We start from the raw sequence: 24,749 nt of genomic DNA on the forward strand, positions 1-24,749 counted from the left end.
ATTTCAAAGCATGACAAAAGTAGACAAATTTGAAAGAAAAAAAAAACAGTACAATTCAAACATTGTTATTAAAAATGATATTAAAAATAATGGCTACATTTTGTGTGAACGTATATTTATGCTCTCACATTTGAATTATATTTACGAGTAGGAGATTCTAAACGGCAATAAAAAATGTACAGTGTTTTAAAAGTTCTTATATTTGAATTAGGGTTTTTTTTTGTCAAAAACTACCTTATATTTAGAGGTATTTAAAAAAAAAAAAAAAAAAAAAACTACCTTATATATTTTTTATCAACTACTTTTGTTTTCCTTGTTTTTTTTTATCAACTAACTACGTTAAGAGTCTAGATATATTTGGTCAGTTTTCCATCTTTACCTTATCTCATATGACTCTTTTATGTTCTAATCTTACTTAGTCTTATTCTGGGATGTCATGATGTACTTACATTTAACTTTTAGTAAATGTTCGTAGTTATTATTGAAATATGGAAACATAAATCTTGCTTATCATAGTTAAATTGTAGTTTGGATGCGGTTGGTCATTGCTATTTGATGTTAACAAAGTCATGAGAAATAGGTTAGTGTCGCTAAATCGACCAAATCTGGCCGGATTTTCAACATAGGTAGTTTTTGACCAAAAAAGGAGAAAACAAAGGTAGTCTAAAATAAGAAAAATAATATAAGGTAGTTTTTTTTACAAATACCCTTAAATATAAAGCAGTTTTGACAAAAAAAAACTCTTTGAATTATGATATATATAAAGTGTCTTTTAATCAAACGTATAAAATTCAACCGAATGAAGCAATATTATTTTATAGCTGTTTGTTATTATGTTGGTTAACCCATGTACTCCAAGTAACCTTCTCAAAAGATGAGCCGCCCAAAAATCATACTGAAACTCGCTTAAAAATAATCCGCTCTTCTCAACCCGATCCGATAGTAATGTGCACATTTAGGGTTAGGACCTGTTCAACACGTGAGTTTACCCGAAAATAGATAAATTTATTAAAAAATTGTATTTAAACCTAATAAAACTAATGAAAAATGAAAAATAATCTAAATTTTTGAAAAATTGATTTGAAATATAATGACACACGTGTAAACCCGTGCAAATTGCAATTGTCACTAAACTCGTCGACGGGTTTAAAAATGGTAAACATATTATTAGATTTTATATAATTGTAGTTTTAAATTATATTTCTATTTAGAAAGTGGTAAAAAAAAATGGCGTCAATAACTCATTTAGCCCGTATGCTAATTATAACGCGACCAATAAACTCGTATGACCTTATATCAGTTATATGTCTTCTAATCCGACTTTTATAATCTTATATGAGGCGATAGCTAATAGATAACACATACGGAGGATATCCATTATAATAAAGTAAACAATATATACATACATCATAATAAATAAACAATATGTCTTCCTTAAAATGGATATATCCATTCTAAGAATAAAACGGGTCAAATAACACCCCGCTTTCATGGATGAGACAATTTTTTTGGTAATTTTAATGCATTATATTTTGTCAAATGTAAGATATGTGACCCGTCTTAAGGTTAGCACAGACATATCCCATCTTAAATGATAATTTGTAATAAACAATTAGACACTGGGATATTGAAGCAAAATAAATCACTTAAACAATGGGTTAGTAAACTAAGAGTAGTTTGGGCTAAATTTGCATGACCGACATTTACCAGCCCTTTAAACGTTTTAAACCATAAACCCACCTTAATATTAACCCCAAAAAATAACATTTAAGTCATTTATATAAGGGATTTATCACATCACTCATACTCTCCGTCAGTCCCTCACCCTCTCCAATGCGCTTCATTTCACTCTTTATCAACATATTCATCATTCCATTTACTCTTTTTTAATTCAGTTCACTATAAAATGATTTTGCCCGTATTATTAGCCAGGTCTGTTAATGTCAAGGTATTGCTTCATTTCAAAAAGATTCAGTACTTTGTCCAGATTTAATATTTTTTGTAAGTATATTTTCATTTTCATTCTATTTTTCTAGTTTTACAAAAGATCTTCGTAAAGCAAATCAAGCACATGTAAAGTGTATTTTTTTTGTTTTAAAAAAGAATGTCAAATTCCTAGATATTTAATTTTTTTTCAATGGAAGTTTGAGTTTATGTTGTATTGTAAATTTGTAAGCAATCTACTGGCTAACTATTAATTAGTACTTCACATTTAAAATAAAAATCTATAATGATATTGTAGTGTATTTTTTTGATGTACAATATATATTAAAATTGTAAATTGTATTTTTCAGTTTGTGATTTTGTTAATTCAATATCATAGTCATTTTAACAATAAAAATTACTAATAATTACTCTGTATTTTTTAAGTTAATTAATGGGCAATTTCCATCGAGCACATATCTGATTAATTTGTCAAATTGATCATGATTTTTCAAGAAAAAAAGATTGGCTTGGTATATAAAAATGTTCAGTGAACGAAACTTGTATATTTAATGTTTGTAATTTTAATATTTAAGTCATATTATTCATGCTGGTTTAGTATTGTAATTGAACAATTTTATATACAGCACTATGAAGAGTTGAACAATTCAAAGAAGTATGAAAGAAAGTTGTTGCAATTAAATCCTTCCTAGAACGTGGCTCCTGTAAATCAGGAAATAAAAGATTCACTTTGACTTATTGACTTTTAACCACAGAGCGCCACGTAGGCTATGTGGTTGTTCTTTTAATAAAGAGGATAGATAGATAGATAGATATAGATAGATATAGATAGAAATATAGATATAGATAAATATTGATGAGAGTAGGATATAATTTGCCGTACATGAATACCCCACGATACCACAACCCGCACTCCGGCTGCTGCTCCTTCCCCATCACGCCGATGACGCTTTTCTAGTTACACATACGTCCCAAAATTCTTCATAAAATTAGACCAAAATTTTAGTGTGCCCTCTTATTTCAAAAAATCCTGCTTCCGTCACCGTCGATAGCTACTGCAATCCCCAAACTTGGCGTAATCAATGGTAAATTTCGATTTGAACGAAGAATTGTCAGATAGTGACTGCGACGATCTTTTTCGTGAAGATATTGAAGCTCTTACCAGAGCATGTTTACCTACTACTCTCAATACATCGTCACCTGCCGTTGGAATTCTATCTGAGGACGACGACGACGATGATGACGATTTCGATGATTTGGAATTGGTTCGTTCTATACAAGCACGTTATGGTGACCGTGTTGCTGATAATATCAAACCGTTGGCCTCTCTTCCTCCTCCCGTTTCCGATGACGATGATGATTACGAGTTTTATCAAGCTATTAAGGCTCGCTTTTCGCAACATGACGCTGATGCTACTGGTATGCTCAATTACTTTTTCTTTATTTATTGCTATAGCATTGTTAGTAGTGTAAAGAACGAATTGCTTGATTATTTACGAAACATGAATACATTTTATATACTAGATTACAAGGCTACGATTCTAGGGCTACATAATTACAGAATAAGGAAAGCGAATTATACATAAGATACGCAGAAGATACGAAGCTAGATCTAGGAAATATACTACCTCCGTCCCGGTCAATTGTTGTCATTTGGTTTTGGCACAAAGACCAAGGAAAGAGGAGGGGGCCAATTACCAAATGACAAGTGGAACAAATTGAGTGTGAATGATTAAATTGCTCATTAAATTTATTTTTAAAATAGAAACGACAACAATTGACTAAGACACCTTAAAATGGAAAAGGACAACAAATGACTGGACAGGGACAGAGGGAGTATACCATAACTATTAATCTAAATATATTACAAAGATGAGAATTAGGCATACGATAGATTCTCAATACACTCCCGCAAGACGGACAGTCGTGTAATGAGGCCGATCTTGGAAGTGAGAAGTAGAAACCTGTCTTTAGGAAGTGGCTTAGTCAACGTATCAGCGAGTTGATCATCTACGTTGATATGTTGGACTCGGATAGTATAGCTCACGGACAAAGTAAAATGCAAGAGCAAGGTGCTTCATACGGGAATGAAAAATATCGGATTAGCAGAATAGTTTGTGGCTCCCAAATTATCACAAAAAACAGGGGCTGTGGTCGGGGAAATGTCGAGCTCAGACAACAAAGACTTCAGCCATAAAACTTCAGCAGTGGTGTCAATTGCTCGATACTCGGCTTCGGTAGAGGAACGGGAGAGAGCACATTGTTTCTTAGAGGACCAATAAACCGGATTTTTGCCCATAAACACAATGTAACCTGTTGTCGAAACATAGTCATCTTAGTCGCCGCCCAAATTGGCATCACAAAAGGCGTGTAATGCAAGAGGAGAACGGCGATGAGGAGTAATGCCACGATCAAGAGTACCACTCAGGTACCACAATAAACGTTTAAGTGTAGTCCAATGGTAGTCAGAAGTCGGATGAGTCAGAAACTGGGCAAGTTTTTTGGCGGGAAATGCTATGTCAGGGCGAGTCAAACTAAGACTAAGACTAAGACTAAGACTAAGACTAAGATACTGAAGACTACCTATAATAGCCCGATAGGTCGAATCCTCATGTACTGGAGCGTCAGGCTGTTTCACCAAGGGTGGGTGAGCAACCATAGGGGTGAGCATGGGACGACTATCAAGCATATTATGTGGTTGGAGGAGGTCTGCTAAGTATTTTGTCTGATTTAAGTGAAGACCCATAGGCGAAGGCGTGACTTCGACCCCTAGGAAATAGGACAGAGGACCCAAATCCTTAAGGGAGAAGCGAGTTGACAGTGTCTTGATAAACGAGGCAATGTCAGACGGGTGGGCCAGTGAAGACAATGTCGTCAACATAGACTAACGTATATATGCGAACTTTATTACGAATATAAATAAACACAGAGGAATCGGATATGAAGTTACAAAAACCAAATTGCAGAAGGTAATTACGGAGCTCGTGCCTGTTTAAGGCCGTAAATAACTTTACGCAACTTGCACACAAAGGACGGATTGGTCGAGTTGGTAAAACCAGGAGGCTGCATCATGTAAACATTGTCAGTAAGCGTAATGTGTTGTTTATCGAGTTGACGGAGGGATCAACCATGTGTTACAGCGAGAGATAGGATGAGGCGAATGGTGGTTGGTTTGATAACGGGGCTGAAAGTTTCAGAGTAGTCAATGCCAATGCCAGGTCGTTGATGAAACCCTTTAGCAACTAGGCGGGCCTTGTGTTGCTTGAGAGAACCATCTGGGTTATATTTAAGACGGAATATCCACTTGCAACCAATAACGTTTTGAGACGGGTTGGGTGGGGTAAGTGACCAAGTGTCATTGCGTATAAGAGCATCGTATTCGGACTTCATAGCAGCGCGCCATAGGGGGTCTAGAAGTGCCTGTTTTACCGTATTGGGCGTGGTGTAAACAGGGGTGGCAGAGGAGTGGGAGAATTTGGCGTACCTGGGAATTGGTTTACGGATATTATTGGATAGGCGAGTGACATGCGGAGGTGGGGGAGGAACGGGAGGAGGGGGAGTTGGTATAGGTGAGGTGGCTGGCGAAGCAGGGGTGTTTACAAGTGATACAGGGGAAGAGGGTGAGTCCGGGGAAGTAGGAGAGCCGGGTGAGTTGGGGTTGGGGTGAACGGTGGTGGGAGTGGTCGTGAGTGGAGAGGAGGCGAGTATAGAGACAGAGAGAGTGAATGAACACCAGTCCTAGGAGGCCGTGGTGGATGATGGTGATCTGGTGAGTTAAGAAGGCGAATGTAAGGAAATACATTGTCGAGGAAGCGGACATGTCGTGAGGTGTAAATCCGTGAAGTGACGGGTTCGAGGCAGAGATAGGCACTCTGTGTGGGCGAATAACCAATGAAAACGCATTGAGTAGAACGAGGGTCAAGTTTATGATTAGCATACGGACGAAGCCATGGAAAGTATAGACAACCAAAGTCATGTAATTTCCGAAGATTGGGCTCTTGTTTGAACAGAAGGAAATATGGAGACCGAAGGGATAGGGTGGCAGTAGGCAGACGGTTAATGAGGAGGTGTACAGCTCTGGTGTGGTGAAGGGGTAGGGCCAGAGGTCAAGCGGAAGTTGGGCGTGTGTGAGTAATGATTAGTCTCGACAATCGTTCAACAAATCCGTTATGTTCGGGTGTATGAGGCGGTGACGTCAAGTGAGTGATACCAGTGTCGTGTAGGTGAGGAGTAATTGTGATGTATTCACCTCCATTATCGGATTAAAACTCGCGAATTTTTCGTTGAAAATAATTTTCGACAATAGCACGAAATTGATTAAATGTTGTTTGAGAGTCGGGTTTGCGTTTAAGAGGATAAAGCCAAATATAATGAGTGAAATGATCGATAAAAATTATGTAGTACTTAAACGATTGACGCGATAAAATGGGCGAAGTCCAAACATCGGAATAGACAATATCAAGAGGGGCAGACGATTTGAGCGAAGATGTGCCGAAAACGAGTTTATGACTTTTATTGATATGGCATGAAATACATTAGTTGAAATTAGAAATACGTAAGTTAAACTTCGAATTTAAAATCTTTAAAGTATTAATAGACGGATGACCAAGGTGATGATGCCAAGAGTCGAGCGAGTGAGCGAGTAGAATAGCTGCGTGTGCGTGAGGTGGTGACGGATCCCAGACGTACATGCCATTAGTGCGACGATCTTGAATGAGAATTTTGTCCGTCAGAGTTTCCTTAAATGAGAAAAGAATCGGGTAAGAAAATAGCAGTGGCGTTATTGTCAAAGCAAAATTGAGACACAGAAAATAATTTACTGAAATTTGCGGAACTACTAAAACGTTATTAAAGCTAAAAGTTGAGACGGAGGAGTGTATTGTGAAAGAACCCGTGTGAGTGATAGCGAGAGGAGTTCCGTCACCAATTGTGAGATCATCGGGTCCATCATAGACCGAGTGAAGGGAGAGAGTATTCAGGTCATCGGTGACGTGGCGTGATGGGAGGCCCCGTGTCAACAGTATGGAGAGCAGACGACAATTAGAGGCCACGTGACCTTCGGTGTCACAGAAGTGACAACGACCTTTGTATGGGTTTTTGTATTCGGGATTCGGGGTGGTGGATTGGTTCGTGGTAGGGGTGTAACGGGGGTGTAATTGCTGCGGTTATGGGGACGATAACTGGCAGCGTGAGCAGCGGGGTTAAATTCCGGATTTGGTGTCGAATTGTTGAGGCGCAATTCATGTTGAATAAGTTTCTCATGAAGTGCCTCAAAGGAGATGGATGTGTCATGGGCTCGGATGGCTTCTATGACGGAGCGATAAGTGTTTTGGTTAAGGCCGTTTAGGACTTTGGATGTGATGTCATCCTCGTCCATTGGTCGTTCTAGTTGAGCAAGGTCATCGGTGCAGGCTTTGATGGCGGTCATATATTCGGTTATGGTCATGTCAGTGTCGGAGATGTTTTCTAGGCGGTCCTTAATTTGGAGGCGGTGTCCACGGGAGGAGTTGGCAAACGTTTTGGTGAGGGTTGTCTAGGCGGTGGCATGGGATGTAGGGTCGTTTACGATTAAAGCGGCAACGGGTACGGGTGGGGCTAAGGTTCCAGCGAGGGCGCCAAGAATGAGTGGTCTTGACGATATCAAGTGGAGTAGGCCGGATTTGGGGTGGTGGCTATTTTGGTGTCGGGTGGGGTGGGTTCGGTGGTTAGGGTTTCGGCAGGGCTGCTGTGGTACCATCAAGAAAGCCAAAGAGTTCAAGGCCGTTCATGATAGCACGGACTTGAAGCCGCCTTTGGCGGAAGGTGATGGTATCCTTGAGTTGGGTACAGTTGTTGAAGGTGACGAGGGTGAGCAGATGTTTGGGGTCGGCGGCGTTTGGGATGTGAAACGGGGTTGGAGACATGGTTGATGTTCGTCGATTTGTGACGTGAGGTCTTGGGGTGACGTGAGGTTGAATAAAATTAGAGAGGATCGTTAGGGCCTCGATGCCATGTAAAGAATAAATTGCATTATTTACGAAACATGAATACAGTTTATATACTAGATTACAAGGCTACGATTCTAGGGTTACATAATTACGGAATAAGGAAAGCGAATTATACATAAGATACGGAGAAGATACGAAGCTAGATCTAGGAATTATATACCATAACTATTAATCTAAATATATTACAAAGATGAGAATTAGGCATACGATAAATTCTCAATAAGTAGTAGTTTGGACAATTATGATGATGATGTTCAATTGTGTATATCGTGCCAGGTTGATTCTTCAATATGACGTTCAATTGATTTCTGTACCATTGTTAGTAGTGCTTTGGACAATTATGATGATGATGTTCGATTGTGTGCCAAGTTTTGAATATAAATTAGGTTTACATGATCTATTTGGATTCCTATGGTAATGCTCCTTCGTTTACATATGATTTCTTTGTTATCACGGATGCAAGAAAGATAATAATGAACTTAATTAAATTACACAAATTTAAGGGGATTAGCTACGTCCACCGGCAGAGAAGAGAAAAACTTTATTGGTCTCGAGGAGAACAAATTACAGAGTAATACGGCTAGGTTATGACTTAGACCCCCTGTGCTATGTCGGTAGTTACTGATTTAAGCCGTATTTTAACATTCTCTCTGTTATTTTTATTTTCGTTCCAATTTAATAAATGAACTGCTCATCAGATACCGTATTTGTGTCTTCAACATAGGGTAAGGTGATATATGGAAGGCTTTGATGCACTTGATGTAATGTTGTTATGTGGTTTGTACTTTGTATCAAAAAGCCATTAGGGTCACTTAATACTATGAAATAATGATGTATGACTACATGTATATCGTGCCAGGTTGATTCTTCGTGCTACTCATGATTTTTAACTTGCCAATGACGGAGTAGTTTCCCCCTTTAATGATGGTGAGTGATTTTTATAATATTTATTTATTTTATTTCATGGTATGTAGATGCGAATAAAAAAAATGATGTCAGCTGTAGAGATGAATCCGTGTCAAATGATGTTGGCGCCTCTTTTGGGAGGGAGTTTGTAGATGAGCATATAGATGATGCTGAACGAGAGCGATATGCTACCACTGAGAAAGAGGGTGCCTTTACTTCTGTCTCTAGCTTCCCAGTGGCTGCACAGACATTTATTGATGCCATTAAGAAAAACAGAGCTTGCCAGAAATTTATACGGAATAAGTTGCTTCATATTGAAGCAAAGATGGAACAAATAAATGAGCTACACAAGCGCATCAAAACACTTCGAGACTACCAAGTGCAATGCAAGAAGCAAGTTGGGCAAAAGTTGTCTCAGAAGCAAGATGATCGCATCCAGCTGATTTCAGTTGCTAAGCATAGAGCTAATGCAAAGGTTTCATCTACTGCACATCCCTATTTAACTCTCTATCGCATCATATTTGCATGCATAATATTAAATTTTAATTGAAGACTTGATCTTGAAATGTGGTCCCCATAACTTTCAAATCCTTGATTACTCGAATACTCACATCACATTTATGCTCGTTATATGAAAGTTCTATACTTTTTTGTCAGTAGAAGTGAGAAGTTAGCAACTTTCAATCAATATATGTTTTGTATCTAGGAAAGGAAGTGTAACGTTGCAATGTTCTTTATGTAATGGAGAAGCTGATGTTAGTTCTTGCTCATATTGGACAATGGATTAGTATTTTTTGCAGTGTAGGACGTTCCTATTTTTTCTATGCATCACCCATCAATCACCAAGTGGTGATTATTTTTGCAGGGCAGAGAGAGTAATGGGTCTGCCATATGTTATGGTCCTCCTGAGAACTCATATGTTGTTTGGTACAAGGCTGCTCTCCAAAAATATCCACTTTCCTTTCATCGGGACAAATGGTCAAATGAGGATATACAGAATCTTGAGAAAGGAATTGTCCGGCAATATCAAGAAAAGTTGCTCCAGAGACAAGCACATGTCTTAAGGTATCAGTTTTTGTCTTTAATTTTTTTTACTGAATTAACATAGGCTCTGTAAGCCTTTTTCTTACTTATCTTTGCAGATCAAAGGCTCAAATAATTATCATTGATAGTTGCATTCATTTTGATGTAAAGATGTGCAATCCTTGTGCTCCCACTCTGCCCTACTTTTGTTACATCGAGCTCTTATTTCTCTGTTAAAAAAAGGCTGCTAATTTCTTTTAAGCTGTCTGACTTGTTCTGACTGCAATATAGACAGGTTGAGCCTTTAGGATAATTAGATGATTTACTGGCTTTTGGTATTAGTGGTCGACATTCTTACATTTTTTAAATGTTGTGTCTTCTACAAATGTCATAAATGTAGGAAACTAAAGGTGTTGAATACATCATAAAATTCATGCTATGATGTTATGAATACAAAATCATAAATGGCGAAAAACTGAACTTTTTGCTGCTTTTATTCTGCCTTTTGTATTGCTCTCATTATATTGTTTGGAGATAGAATGACAAAACTGTGTCATTTGGAGACTAATGTTTACTATGCTTTCTATTAGTTCTGACGAGGAAACTGGTTTTAACAATGGGATTGATGCTATGATGTTATCAGTAAAAAATCATAAAATTACTCCGGAGACAATCCAATGCTTTGCAGGCGAGGTAAACTGGACGCAGCTTGCTACTATATATCTTCCTCATCGCTCTGGAGAAGAATGTGAAACGAGGTATGTGCTTTATGTTGTGATTACAGCATTCACTTGCATGATCAACCTTTGCTGCTCTTTCTTTTTCATTTTGTGTGGTGTACAGTGGAATAAAGGTTTTAAACCCGGTATTCAAACATTGACCAATCTTCACTGTCATGGTTGTTCTTCATGTTCATAATTGTTGTTAGATTTGATCCCTTAAAATATTATTGATAATAATATAATGAAGAAGCAGTAGAAAACAGTCTTGCTTGGTTCGACAAATGAAGATGGTTCTGCTGGTTGAATGTAGCTGTGAGTCTGTGACACCCTTTAAAGCATCCTCAACCGTAGTATCATAGCCGAAAAAATAATAGCTTAAAAGTTCTACCCCAAATGCAATCCAAAAACGTCAATTTCCTGAAATAAAGTTGGAATTTCTCTGGACGTAATTGTTATTTCATTTACTTCAAGTATCACGTAGTGATGCTATTGCTGAAAAGCTTTATGGCTGGTTTATTATGCAGGCTCTGAGAGCTTGACCCGAGACTATAAACTTTGGTCTCACAGCTTATTTATTTAGGAGGTAACAAGTTGAGGTATTGAGAATTAGTTTGCGTTTAATTTGAACTAGATTCCTTTAGATGAAGATTATAAAGCTTCACATTTAAAAACTTGTTTATTTTTTTTTATTTTAATACATTACAATTTACGCCCTCCTTCACAGATGTTATTAGGTGATAATGCAAATCAATGGGAGAGAAACTTTCTTGCTGTTATGACCCCTTATTATGCGAGCAGTTGGACTTTGTGTTACACTAGGTTTTTATAGTAATTAGGTTTTTAGCATGAGGTTACTGAAAAGAGCCGATATGAAATTGGCTTGTCTGAGACTTATAGATTGCTGAAGTTTGACCAGGATGACTAGCATCAGGTTACTTTGTGTGTCTTCCACGGTTATGAATTTTTTCATTTGACTAAATGATGAAGGTGTTGATATTTTTTCGATGAATATGTTTCTGTTAATGCCACCGCTCACCAAATTAAAGGCATACGAATTTGAACTGTAGAGCCCTCCAGGCCCACTGATTATTGTAATATGGTGTACCTTTGTTCATGGGTAGGCATAATTTCACCAGGAAACGTATATTTTTTCATGGGAATAATAGGTGTTACATATGAATTGGCCATTTTCCGTAAAAAAAAGTCAACTTTCTGCCATTGGCGCATGACTCTATTAAGGCAAGTTGATTTCTTTCGAATTACCCCATGTGCTTTTTGGCGAAAAGATGAGGGTTAATTAGGTGGACATGGAATATAAGGTGCTGTTTGGCCTGGCTTTTGGGAGAGCTTTTCCACTGAATAAGCACAAGCACAAGCTAGGCCAAACAAACTATTTTGAAGAAGTTAAAACAACTTCTTTTAAGCCCAAAAGTCAATTTTGAGAGCCAAGAAGATTGGGTGCTTAGCTTTTACTTTTATTTTAAAAAAATTTAATGCATAAATGACAAATTGTATGTTGTAAGCATGTCAAAAAAATTAAAATTAATTCTTATTAATTCATATTTTTTCATTCTCTACAAATCGAGACCCATCTTGATATACTTTTCAGCAAAAAATTTCATTTTTTCATCCGCTTACGTGAAAAGTCTTGTTGTCGTTTTTTTTTTTAAATGTTAGGCCAAACACCAACAGTTTTATCAAGAAGTAGCTTAAACTCATTTCTAAAAGCAAAAACAGTTTTGCTAAAGCGAGGCCAAACATGCTCTAAGTAAGGGTGTACGAGATTTATATCCAAGAATTGGCCATAGATAAAAATGGGGAAATTCCATTGAATACATCACAAAAAGAAAAGGAGGCAATTCCAAGGAATAGAAGGGAGTATTTGATAAGGAATTCCTTTTTTATTCCTTGTCGTCATCCACTGTCGTCTTCATCGTTGTCTTTATGAATATATCAATGTGTGCTAACTGTGCTTGGATACACTTGAATCAATGAGTACTTGCTTGAATATTTGTAAGGCGAGATGGCACACCTGCTTCTTTGTCTTTATGAGGGGTTACTTGACATTGCTACTGTTTAGGTATTGGTATTGGTCACAAGGAGAGAACATAAGTAGGAAGGTGAAAAAATAGGGAGTGAGAACAAATTTGAGGATTGAGAGAATGAATATATGAACAGGTAAAGGCAAAATTATATATAAGAACAGTTAAAAGTTGAAGGGAAATGAAAATAGAGGAAAGAAAATGTGCGAACAGATTTCATTACAAAGTCATGTGCTTCCATAAGTCGAGGATGGAAAATTGACTTTTTTTTTTTTAATATGGAAAATGAGTTTTGATGGAGTTAAGCAAAAAAGGCTAAATATTAGGTAGTTCATGGCAAAAAATAAAACATCGGGTAGTTCTTAGGAAAATGAGGTAAATGCTAGGTAATGTTCGGCAAAATATTCATTTGTAAACTTGCGCTATAAGTTAGATAAGGTAACTTTGACAGAAGCTTCATAAAACAGTAGACATTGGGGTATTTGTGATTTCGTTGTTTCATTCTTTGTGTTTGATCTACTTGTAAGGACATTATTTTGATGGTTACCTCAGATGTAGTTCTCATAAGATACTTTCTGCTGAAACATTTAGGTGGTTGAATCGTGAAAACCACTTGAAAAACTCGGATCATTGGACAAAAGCAGAGGAGGTAAAACTATTAAGTCTCATTGAGAAGAATGGATTCAATAGTTGGAGGGTTGTTGCTCAAAATCTGGGAACCAATAGGACTCCTTTTGAATGTTTGGCTCACTATCAGAGGAGTCTGAATGCGAGCATTTTGAAAAAGGCCTGGACAGATGATGAAGATGCTAAGCTCAGCTCTGCTGTAGAATTGTATGGGGACAGCAACTGGCAAGCTGTTGCATCTATGTTGGAAGGACGAACAGGTCCCCAATGCTCTAACAGGTCAGTTAACAGACGAACAATTTTCAGGCTATTTCGGGCTTTCTCATGCAATATGAAAATGTTTTTTTCCTTTGTATATGGACATCATATATTAGCAGTGGGTTGATGCAATTCTTGACGACATTTTGAATAAAGTCATGCATAAAAGGCCTTTCTGAAATTCACACATGAAGGCTGCATTCTTGCTACCCTCTTACCGCCATAGGCTTTTGCTTTTGAGGATCTAGGATAATGCTGTTCTTATTATGCATGCTAAAGTACAGATTAATAGTCCATATATTAGTCAAAAAAGAGCATGTAAAATCAGCTGGTCATCATTTCTTAATTGTTTCATTCAGGTAATCATGTTTTTGATGTGGCTGATCAGTAGAACTTTGGAAAATCCCTTAAAACTGTTTTGGATATTTTTTTTTTGTATGTTGAACATAATATAAGAAATTTACAGCCTAAAATAGCGTCGTCTATTGGTTTTATTACAATAAAAGCTATAATTCAGCTCCATCTAAAATATAGTCGCGCTGTAATTTGGGATTGTAGCCAGATTGCTCTAAGGCCATGTATTTGGCTATAAATGGTGTGTTTGAGTGACCCTTGATACCGTTTCTATTGGTAGTTTGCAGTTAAAATGCCTATGCGAGAAAAGGAATCCAAAGGACATTCCTCCACAGCCTAAATCCTAGTGAAAAAACCCTTAAAAGCACATCCTGACATCCATATCATACTGTTGTGTTTGAACTTAGTAAATGTAGGTCTTGTTTCCTCAATTTCATAGAGTAATATTTTGGCATGACAATGCCATATTTGTCACCTTACTCACTCAGCCTACATTTGATGAGAAATTTAATCAATAGGACATCTATGTTTGCCAACGGTTATCTCTGTAACAAATAATGAGCAACTTTTTGTCATATTCTTCTTATTTCCTTGCGCATTTATTCTAGCCCTTTCCTCCCACACCTGGTCCTATTCATATCATATATTGTGTCTTCCATTTTAATCTCTTGTAACTAATCATACCCATCCATCCCACAAATTTGAGCTGTTGATAACTTGATTAAAAAGTTACAGCTGTCCATAATGTGAAAATTGGCATCTAGTTAGTAATGGTCTAATGGATCATGGACTGATGTGATAATCATGTAGGCGATCACAGATTTTTAGAAGAGGAAGGATGTTTCATGGCGGTTCTATATGAATTGTTCAGGTTATGTTTGTTGAGAGAAATGATTAATTAAGGTTGAAGTGAAGGTAAATTAGTAATTATGAAAAACATAAGAAAACAAAAGCGAGGGTGAAAGGATGTAAAATCAACTCTTCCGTTTCTTAACTAGTCGGAATTTCTTCTGCGTCGGAAAAAATAAGAAAAGTAATTGATTTTCAACTTGTAAGGAAGTTTTCCTACTTGGTCAGATTCTGGCCCAAAGGTACTTTCTAACTTGTAAAAAATGTCGTGCTAAAAAAGGCCGCCCGTGTTAAATCATCCCTCCTCCAGTTGTTCGCTTTATGAAGGTTTTGTACGTTATCGTGAATATAGAATGAGGCACTGTTGACTGCACTTATGGGTGCTACGACCGATACCACTATCATCATTGGAAACAATAATAAATACGATGGAAGTGAAAGAACACCTCAACTCACCTCTCAAACCCCCTCTTGTGTTCTGATGCATTTTGATGTCCTTAGATTATCCTTATTGGTGTGCCTGCATTCTTTTAAGACGTACTTGAAAATTAATATCTTTCTCTTAGCTCAAGTCTATACTCTAACTTCCTTTCATGGTGTATTGGCGGCTTGGAGGTTGTAGCAACTTCTCTTTAGATTTGTTTCAAAGCAAGGACAAGAGATTGTCCTCATGTCACCAAATTCCATTTCCTTCTCAATGATCTTCACTTCTTAGTATATCATAATTCTTAACAGATATTACTCATTTCGCATTGTTAATTCCCCTAAATAATGTGCACAAATAAGAGTAGTCTTAGTGGACTGCATATCATAATTCTTTGATTGACATGTGATACAGTTTATAGAACACACAGGTGCTGCATTTCTCTTGAAACCATGCTAAAGTTGCTTATAATCTTGGCCGAAACATTCCATGGGTCATCTGATTCTGAGCCACCAGTGGCATTTGACATTCATATTGGACTGCATATCTACCGATAGCTGAGAGACAACCTATCTAAAAAACTGACGCTTATTTTTCTCCAAGAGCAAGCATTTGTTGTCATCAATCCTCATTTACTGAACTTGATTTGTTAATTACTGTTTTTTTGAAGAGTTTGGTTTAGAAGATATTTCTCATTTAAAGTGCGGCCATTTGCTTTTCAGCAACTGTATTTCTATTTTAATCAGTAGAGCTGCACTGCTGTTATTTTAAATGTGGCTGGTTGTCGCTTTACTGCGTCTGGCCCGTGAGTTGGTCGGTTCAAGGACCTGGTGCAACCAATGATGCACGTACGAAGCTAAACATAAATGCTCTCTGACTATCTTTATAGGTGGAAGAAAACTTTGATCCCAGCTAGAAAAAGGGTGGGGAAATGGAATGACGATGAAGATAAGCGCTTAAAGGTTGCCGCTACTCTTTTTCGTAGAAGCTGGCATAGAATAGCCCAGTTTGTGCCTGGAAGGACCCAAGGACAGTGTAGAGAAAGGTACAACTTCTTGATAGTTTGTCCGCTATTAGATTGTCATTAAGTTCTTCTAATGGCTTATTCTGGTTGTAGATGGGTAAATTGTCTCAATCCTTCTTTAAGGAATCGCTGTGAATGGACTGAAGAAGAAGATACGAAGCTTAGAGAAGCAGTAGCACAACATGGATATTCCTGGTCTAAAGTTGCTACATGTGTTCCTATGAGAACAGATAACCATTGCCTAAGGTACAAGAGCTTTAAATTAACAACTCCCGTGATTTGTTTCATATTTCCTGCTTTGCTTAATCGTAAATTCGTAATCATTTAGAAATCTTCTTAACTGGAGCCTTTCTCTTTTCAGCTGAATTTCTTTCTTTTTCCTTTTTTTTTTTAAAAAAAAAATGGCTTTTACCCTTTAGTTAACTCTTTCCTTCAATATTGGGAATATCATAATTTGTTTCTTTATTAAGCTAATCACAATACGGCACAAAATCGATTGTAAGCCAACGCTGGTTTAATTTCTGTCCCAAAATGAATGACACAATGACTTCAATCGTCAAACATGTTCATCTTTAACCAAGTGTTTAGCACTCATGCTAGTGATCACTATAAACAGTATAATGTTTATGAAAATACTTGTCGAGTTAGATTAAATCTTATACAACCTCCTTTCCAAATTTCCTTACATCAATGTCGCAATAATTTTCCATGGCCTTTGTCAGCAAAGAATGACACCTACTAAATCCACTTAACTTTTCATAATCGATTTAATTATTCAATAACCCTAACCCCTTTTAACAGCTAACAATCCTGTATACCTAGCCTACCCACCTTACACCCACCCTCTTTCCTCTGCCACCTAAGCCTCGCACTACCTATCAGCCCCACCAACCACCGTCACTGGCTCACTGCCCTATTTCTGCTGTTATTGTCTCTCCTTATTCCCCACTGTCAACCCAGTCTCTCCCCATCACCATCATACCCCCATCTCCACTGTTAACCACATTTCCAAAAACTCTAGATATGAAAGAAGGGAATCTGGCCATCTGGACGTTAAGATTTCGGCAAGGGGAGGGGATTCTGGCAAGGGGTAGGGGTTTCAGCAGAGGAAGAGGTTTTCAGTGGGGGGTATTCGAGTTTGAAGGGGAAGTGTGGGAGAGGGAATTTCGACTTGGGGAGGGGTTGTAAGGTAGAAGGTGGCTATGGACAGTTTCTGGTTGTAGGGTACTGGTCCAGTTCTGGCCGAGAGGTTTCGTTCGGAGGTGAGGGGCTAGGATGCGGTAACTAGGCAAGGGATGGTTGGCTGACCTTGTGGGAGGAGAGGCAATGTGATTATAACATAAATAGATTATTAAGGTATGAGATTAAGTGAATAAAGTTAGTTATCTTAAAAAAAATTATGTCAAAGTATAAGTAAACTGCAAAAATCTTAGAGAAGAGTAGGGAGTTAGATGATCATAGGCATTCTAGTTTGACCTCTAAAGTTAGATGTTATCATTCCTCTTAGACGAGGGAGTAATAAGCAAATAGGGAGAAATGGAGAAAAGGAGGGATTATTACTTTTTGTACTTGTGAAAAACAGTAAAATCACAGCCCACATGTTTTTTTTTTTTTTTTTTTTTTTGCAATTTTAATGCTATATTGCCATATGGGATGGTGGTTCTAATGGTTTTTGTGTGGTTGTTTGGTTAAGGTTACTAATGAACAAAAGCTGCAATTTTGCTTTGCGATATCGCAATGGTGCCTTTTTGTCTTTCCCAATGATGAAAAATCAGACTGGTGGAGCTTTTGGCGACAAATATTTTTTGTTTTGACCCATGTTGCTTGCTATATATGGCCCAAGAGCCACACTTGAAAATAAGAGATTAAAAATCCCAATTGCTTTTTAAAGACATGTTGAAACTTGAAAGTATATCTAAAAGGATTGAAAGTCTTTAACTAGTTACTTTGAAGTCCAAATATTTTTAAAGATGATTCTTTATTTAAACCTATTTTAATTACATTTGTTGGTGGGAGGGCCATTATGGACGCCAATTGGAATTTGTTGTTGTTGTTGTTGGTGGGAGGGCCATTTTTCATAGGCATTTCTTTTGTGCATGGTTCTAGTATTGCTAATTTTTTTCTGATTTGAAATATGTTGTTTATTTAATGGAACAGGAGATGGAAAAGCTTATGTCCACATGAATTTCCCCAGATTCAAGCTGCTCGAACCATACAGAAACTTGCTCTTATATCCAATTTCGTGGACAGGGAAGAAGAGCGACCTACCCTTGGGCCAAAGGACTTTGTTTCATTGCCTATTGAAGACTCAGCAAATGAGGAGAATGGGACTGGTAAAAAGAATCCGAAAAGGCAAAGGTATATTTTGAATGCACATTTTCAACTGATTTTATTTCCTGTCAACTTTTTACAGCTTTTTATTGACACGTTTCATATAAATGTATCTACTTTAGGAAACGTAAAAATAGAGCCAAAGAAAAAGTTATCTCCCACAAAAGCCTGTTCTTTGCTTTTATGATTTACTTCATCCTGTTTTGTACCACTAGTATTTAATTTCAGCCATTAAACTTTGTCATGCCAAAATTTTTTTAACAGATAGTGTGGCCTTGGCATATTGGAAATTATTTCATTCAGATTTAGGATTATAGTAAAAAAAAATTATTAGCCAATTTTATTGTGTTCAGGCTATTCTAGTAAGAGTTAAGATTATGTGGGTATCTATTATTTTATATGGTAAGAAAGCAGGATGAAGCTAGATATCTTGAGTTCAAATCCTGGAACCTTTGTTGATGGTTTTGAAACCTCTCTGCACAAGGTAGAGTTTGATGCCCAACAGGGCATACCTGAGGGGGCTTGTTAGTAATAAAGTCATCTCATTAAACACGAACTGTTAGCTTAAGGTCTTGGTTGGAGTTATACTTTAACATGGTATTAGAGCTCTGCACTCTTAGGCTTTGTTTGGATAGGAAAAAAGGAGGGAAAGGAAAGGGAGGGGAAGGAGGGAAGAGAAAGGAAAAGAAGGGGAGGGGAGGGAGAATGGAGGAGATGATTTTCCCTCCAAATCTTGCCTATGTTGGTGGGGAAATAATTTTCCTTGTAGGAGGGAAATGGAGGGATCTATTTTCCCTCACCTCCATATCTCTCTACCTTCATTTTGCTAACCAAACAACGGATTTCTCATCCTTCCAATTCCCTCCCCTCCCTTTCCCTCCAAATCCCTCAATCCAAACACACTCTTAGGGATTCTCAATAACAAAAGCTTCTTCTGCCCCCAAAATAGTTTCCTCACCCGGTCATGCTATTACTGGTGGATAGATCTTTCATCACCCTCCAGGAATCTACCATTTATGTAATAATCTGCAAACACTATGATAGCTTATTTGCACATGCATGTTGAGGTCCCCTGTTACCAGTATATCATGGAGCATTATGATTTAGATAAAATTATGCATGTGATGACCGATGAATGTTTCTGATAGAGCATCAAGCGAACCAATGCAACTCGTACTATTCAGTTACCGTGTTCGTGAGAACTTTTTGTCACCTTTTTTCCTTTGAAACTCTTACTTCAATTCAATTATAATCTATTATATAGTTGGGTCTCCCTTTTCTGTCACAACACAACTCATATGGGTTCTTATCTATATCTCCTTCCTATTGTCCGATTCTATACTCCATACTCTAGATTTCTGTGTATTCATTCTCATATTATGTTTTTCGTCTCCTTGTTTTTCCTCTGACCAGTTATTTTAATCAAACTTTAGAAACCATAAATGTTTCCTACTACTATTATATCTTATGGTACCATGTTTTAACCCTTTGATTTCGGTACTGTTTAATTTCGTTACCTTAAATCTTTACAGGGTCCTACATGGTCTCTTCCTTTGAGTTCTCTTGTTTTATCCATCTCTACTGTCCTATTTCTTAATCTTGTAGCCTCTTTGTCTTCATCACTGATAGGAGGAACTTTTCTCATGGACCAATGTTCTAGTAGCTAATTTATATTGATAGCACCCAAGTACCTAACTGTGCATGCCTACGTATTGAATGGAGCTGTATAGTACTCATGGATTTATTTTTAGATGCATTTGCTACTTCTGCAATAGCTTTATTCTTTCACCATAGACTTTCCATGTCTTTGGTATTCCATGCACAGTGCTCAAAGTTCGAACCTCTCGACAAATATTTGGAGTAGACATTATGTTTAGGTATTTTAAGATGAGTCTAAAACTAGGATACATGGTTAAAATTAGAGCAGGTCAACTGGTCATTTGGTTCGGGTTCAATCTGTTCAAATCAAAACAAGGTCATTCGGGTGAGCCTTAGCTATGCTACTTACACTCTTTTAAAAGTATCTGACACAAGTGTGTGTCTAAGTGTTGGACCTGGCTATTTTCTTGAAAAGTATGCTGTTTTTTTTGGCTTAAAATGAGGTGTCTTATGGCTTAAAATGAGGTGTCTTAGTGTCATATCCATGTGCCATGTCCGAGTGTCAAATGGACACAGTTACATAACGGAATAAGAAGAGTCGGAGCAACATTTTGTTTCAATTAAGTTCATGTTCATTTTTCGGTCACTTACCTTTAATAGGTTTGTGCTACTTTGCGAATTGCAACATTATTTGATCAAATGTGAAGAAATCAGCCAATGTTCACGAGTAACATTATTAATTACGAGCATTATAGATTATATAGTATTTCAAAGTATTATTGTTAAATCCTTAATTAATGATCCAACTAATGTAGATTGTAGACTGAGGGTGTTTATGAGAAAATTAGTCTCTTTTGGTTGGGGTCAAATCAGCTCAGTTGGAAGTCAGATCAGATTCATTTGGGTTCCGGGTTTTTTTTGGGGCACAATGTTTTTTGGTTAAATTTTGATTCAATTTAGATTGAATAGGACTCTGGGTGCAATTGAGGTTAATTTTCCGAGGTTTTCAATGGAATATCAATTCAAAATCAACTCCTTCTCTGATTGATTTTTAGTGTTTGCTTTGGCAAGTTTAGTTAAAATCCCACCTGTGTTGGCCGTGTATAGTAGATACATTATTATTTGATCAAATGTGCGGGCCTTGCTTATCTGATGGGTTGACAACTAACAATATAATTTTCTGATTATTTCCTTGGTAGTTCAAACAAGAAGACTGCTGAAAAGAAACACAAGAAAAGCAAGGTCAAGACTGAGGAATTAGAAGGATGGGAAGATCTGCCATTGTCAGTTCTGTTTGATAAAGCTTTCTCTCGCCAACGTTGAGCATCGAATGTAAGTTTCTTATCTCTTGTATATTTACTTAATGGAGCCCTTACCATCACATCCTGGGATGATTTTTTCCAGTTGTTTCCCATCAATTTTATTTGAAGGTTATGGAAACTGTGGTTTTGAATCTTCCCCGAAAAAGACTTGGAAACAATGAAAAAACACAAGATGTTAAAGAATGGCTATTCTTTTTATCAACTTTTTTATTGATGTGGAAGCGGTCCAGAGTTAATATGACTAATCAGTGAGGTGTAATGCAAATTCGGCCAATACGTTTAGGCCTAGTTTGAACACCAAAATAGGAGGGAAAGAAAGGGAGGGGTGGGAAGGGGAGGGAGAATGGGATATGGGTGTTTGGATTCAATTTCCCTCCAAATCGTTCCTATGGGGGAGGGATTTTGATTTGTCTTGGAGGAGGGAAAATTGATCTCTCCAAATTCCTCCTCTTTTTGAACCATCACCTCTAGAGTTTGGATGTTCGTTTGTATTTCAGCATTATTGGCATAATGTCGAGAAAATTCCACCGCATAATGCTGTAATACTAACCAACATCCGAACTCTAGAGGTTTTGAACAGTGGTGGTTCAAAAAGAGGAAGGATTTAATGAATTCCTCACCTCACTAGCGAGATCGCACACTGAAAGTGTGAAATTAGCTAAGAAACCTGAAGAAATGGTTATGGTGGATAAGTTTGTGAAGAATCTCCGATCTATCTACCAAGATATTCTGAAATATCAAAACTTACGCACTTTCAAAGAGTTGGAGTTGATGCATATTGGGACCAAAGTCGAAGACGACGGTGTCCAATTGGCTGAGGCCGAAAAATCATCGAAGGGCTACCAAGCTCCTTCCTCTTCCAAACGAGGGGCTCGTGCTAACGCCCATCATATAGAAACGGTCAATCTCTTAGATAGTCCGTCAAAAAAGGCGCAACCCCCTCCTAGGACCTTCACCGACATAGGCTGCACTTACATATACGAATGGGCTCTTACACGTACGCACAAAGACTTATGGCACAGGGCTGAGCACCAACCAATTGGTCCAACTCCGGACCCAAGGCAAATGGTACAAACCAAATGCTTATCGTGCCTTTCACTAAGGAAAAGAAGGCCATGATATTGAGAAGTGCTTTCGACTAAAGAACAAAATTCAACAAAATTGTTGAATTTCAAGATATGATTGAGAATGGGATACTCCCAATACCAACGGTCAAACCAAACAACATCAACAATCCCTTCGGAAATATACAAATGGGGTTTTTCGTTGAAGAAAATGTTGATTACTCTCACCTCATCCGTGCCGACTGAATGAGGTGTTTATTGGGGATATATTTGTCGATTGTTCCCATCTCCTTCCAGTCACGAAGAATGAAATTCAAATCGGGAGCTTTGCTATTGATTGTACTTTTATCCTCTGAAGTGCCAACGAAGTTGACGGTGTTGGGACTTTGGGTGGATGACAGAGATGATGTATACCTCGCGGAAGGTGCGAGTATCCCACACACTAAGCTAGAAAGGCCGCCCTCGAGTCTAACCATTTGACTCGTTCCGGACGGCCATATCGAGTTTAAAAGGCTAGCCATGCCTCTACTTCTAAGGATGTACCAAACTAATATTTATGTCGACAGAGACTTAGGGTTAGTCATGTGTCATTTGGTAAAGTTGACATTGTTTGAACAATAAATAAAGTATATAAATGAGAAAAGGTGAGTATTAAAATCTTAACAAGAATGTTGAATATAATGAGCCACCATCATTTTTTTGCTTTTTAGGCTATATGGTACCAATGGGTATGTGACCTTATTTCTCATCTCATTACGCTGTAGTTATTGTAAAGGAAATTATGTTGTCAGAGATGTTTACAAGCAGTGTCCATCAAGGTGAGGGAATAACTTAAACAAATCGACAAACTACAATATTCACATATGCTTCCTTGTTGTAAGTGTATGCCATCTGGTTCTGAGCCCTGGCTATTAGCTGAACAGCGTCATAACTAGCTGTGTAGCCTCATCAGGTACTTGTAGTGGCAGTTGAGACATCTGTGATTGAGTATCATGCAGGGTTACCGGATTCACTCGGTACCCTACAAACCGCGAATCGTTTTAGAGTGAATTCTATTCTACTGCTTACTAAAAATAAAAATAACACATATCCTAAAAGAACGAATCGCTAATCGGTTAGAGTGTATTAATAGCGAATCTGGTAACCATGGTATCATGAACAGCTAAATTGAGTACGTGATAGAAGAAGCTCGAGTAGAAATGTTTGTTTAATCGTATTTCGTGGCATTTGTACAGGTTGGCTTCTTTTGTTCTTTACACTTATACTCATGTCCTGCTGTTTGTACCACTTGAGCTACGCATGATTAGTTTTTAGAGATGTTTTGCTAAGACAGTGATGAGTACGGAACAAGTTACATGTGCTTTAATGGTAGGAAACACAATTAAATTTTTTGCTGGCAAGTTTAAACCTAGTGTGGACTTGGGAGGTTCCTGTGTTTTTTTGGGCTAATTAGATCATGAGTTCTGTTTACAATCCCCCATGCTATTTTTTTATTAACAGGCCAGCATTGTGAGCTCCACTGTTTGCTTTATTTCTTTTGTTTTCGGCTTTCCTTAGCTAGTTCATTTCCTCCCCTATGCACGCGGCCAATAAACATGTTGCTTGACTTTCGTTTGTTGCCCTGAATTTTATAAAAAACTGTAGTTTGCTATAGCGTCCTTGCAGTCGATTGACCATCATTCTATCTAATATGTTGCGTATCCAATTCTTGTGTGTGTTCTCCTGTGTGAGATTTTGTCTGGCCTCCTACTTCCCTTGCAAATTTGAAGTAATCTATCCTCTTTTTCAATCTTAATTGGAGATGATGTTTTTTGTTCTAACTGAGATTACTGATCCAAACACGAATGCTAAAGCTCTTGCGTTCTATGTCACAGGTGTGTTTGTGGGCGACCTAACTTTTAGTCAACATGAGAAGCTAGCTACTGAATTTGTCTGCTTTGAATGGTCCTCATGTCCAATGATGATTCAGGAACGCAGCTTGATACTGGTTCTGAACTGAAGGTCGAAGGGCTTGATTTTATCAATCTTGTCGAGATTGTTGAAAGACGGTGGAGATGAAGGTTGTGATCAATGGTGGTTCAGTTGTCAATAGGAGTTTAGCATTCGCAACTGTTTTTAAAGTATTAGACCATGTTCATTAGACTTTTTTTAGTCAAGGCATTAGTGGTAAAGGTGTAAAGCTCTTTCTGTATATCGTCCAATTGGGATTCAAACCTGTGAACAACTAACAGTTACTGAAACCTAACTCTTGAGTGTAAAATTCTCTTTCGTCA

General features: G+C 37.6%; 1 protein-coding gene across 2 annotated transcripts; it reads left to right on the top strand.

Moving 5' to 3' along the window:
- Positions 1-1,812: 1,812 nt before the first annotated feature.
- On the top strand, positions 1,813-24,749 carry LOC141605703 (uncharacterized). 2 transcript variants are annotated; one of them, XM_074424578.1, is made up of 11 exons: positions 1,813-3,363; positions 8,906-9,312; positions 9,703-9,902; positions 10,451-10,618; positions 13,216-13,273; positions 13,382-13,530; positions 16,026-16,181; positions 16,254-16,406; positions 18,318-18,518; positions 21,290-21,422; positions 24,351-24,749. In XM_074424578.1, exons 1-10 carry the CDS (start codon positions 3,027-3,029, stop codon positions 21,411-21,413), a joined length of 1,953 nt encoding a protein of 650 aa, XP_074280679.1. In that variant the 5' UTR covers positions 1,813-3,026; the 3' UTR covers positions 21,414-21,422; positions 24,351-24,749. The 2 variants fall into 2 exon arrangements, with proteins under 2 accessions (XP_074280679.1, XP_074280677.1); XM_074424576.1 differs by having other exon boundaries at positions 13,216-13,530.

This window comes from Silene latifolia, chromosome 10 (assembly GCF_048544455.1).
Source record: "Silene latifolia isolate original U9 population chromosome 10, ASM4854445v1, whole genome shotgun sequence".
In the NCBI taxonomy this organism is placed as follows: Eukaryota; Viridiplantae; Streptophyta; class Magnoliopsida; order Caryophyllales; family Caryophyllaceae; genus Silene; species Silene latifolia.

Bases quoted from the DNA above. Each gene is read 5' to 3' on its own strand.
- LOC141605703 (XM_074424576.1), top strand. From the start codon at position 3,027: ATGGTAAATTTCGATTTGAACGAAGAATTGTCAGATAGTGACTGCGAC. The intron at 16,182-16,253 runs GTACAACTTCTT...TTCTGGTTGTAG, and splicing joins CAAGGACAGTGTAGAGAAAG to ATGGGTAAATTGTCTCAATC. The intron at 16,407-18,317 runs GTACAAGAGCTT...TTAATGGAACAG, and splicing joins ACAGATAACCATTGCCTAAG to GAGATGGAAAAGCTTATGTC.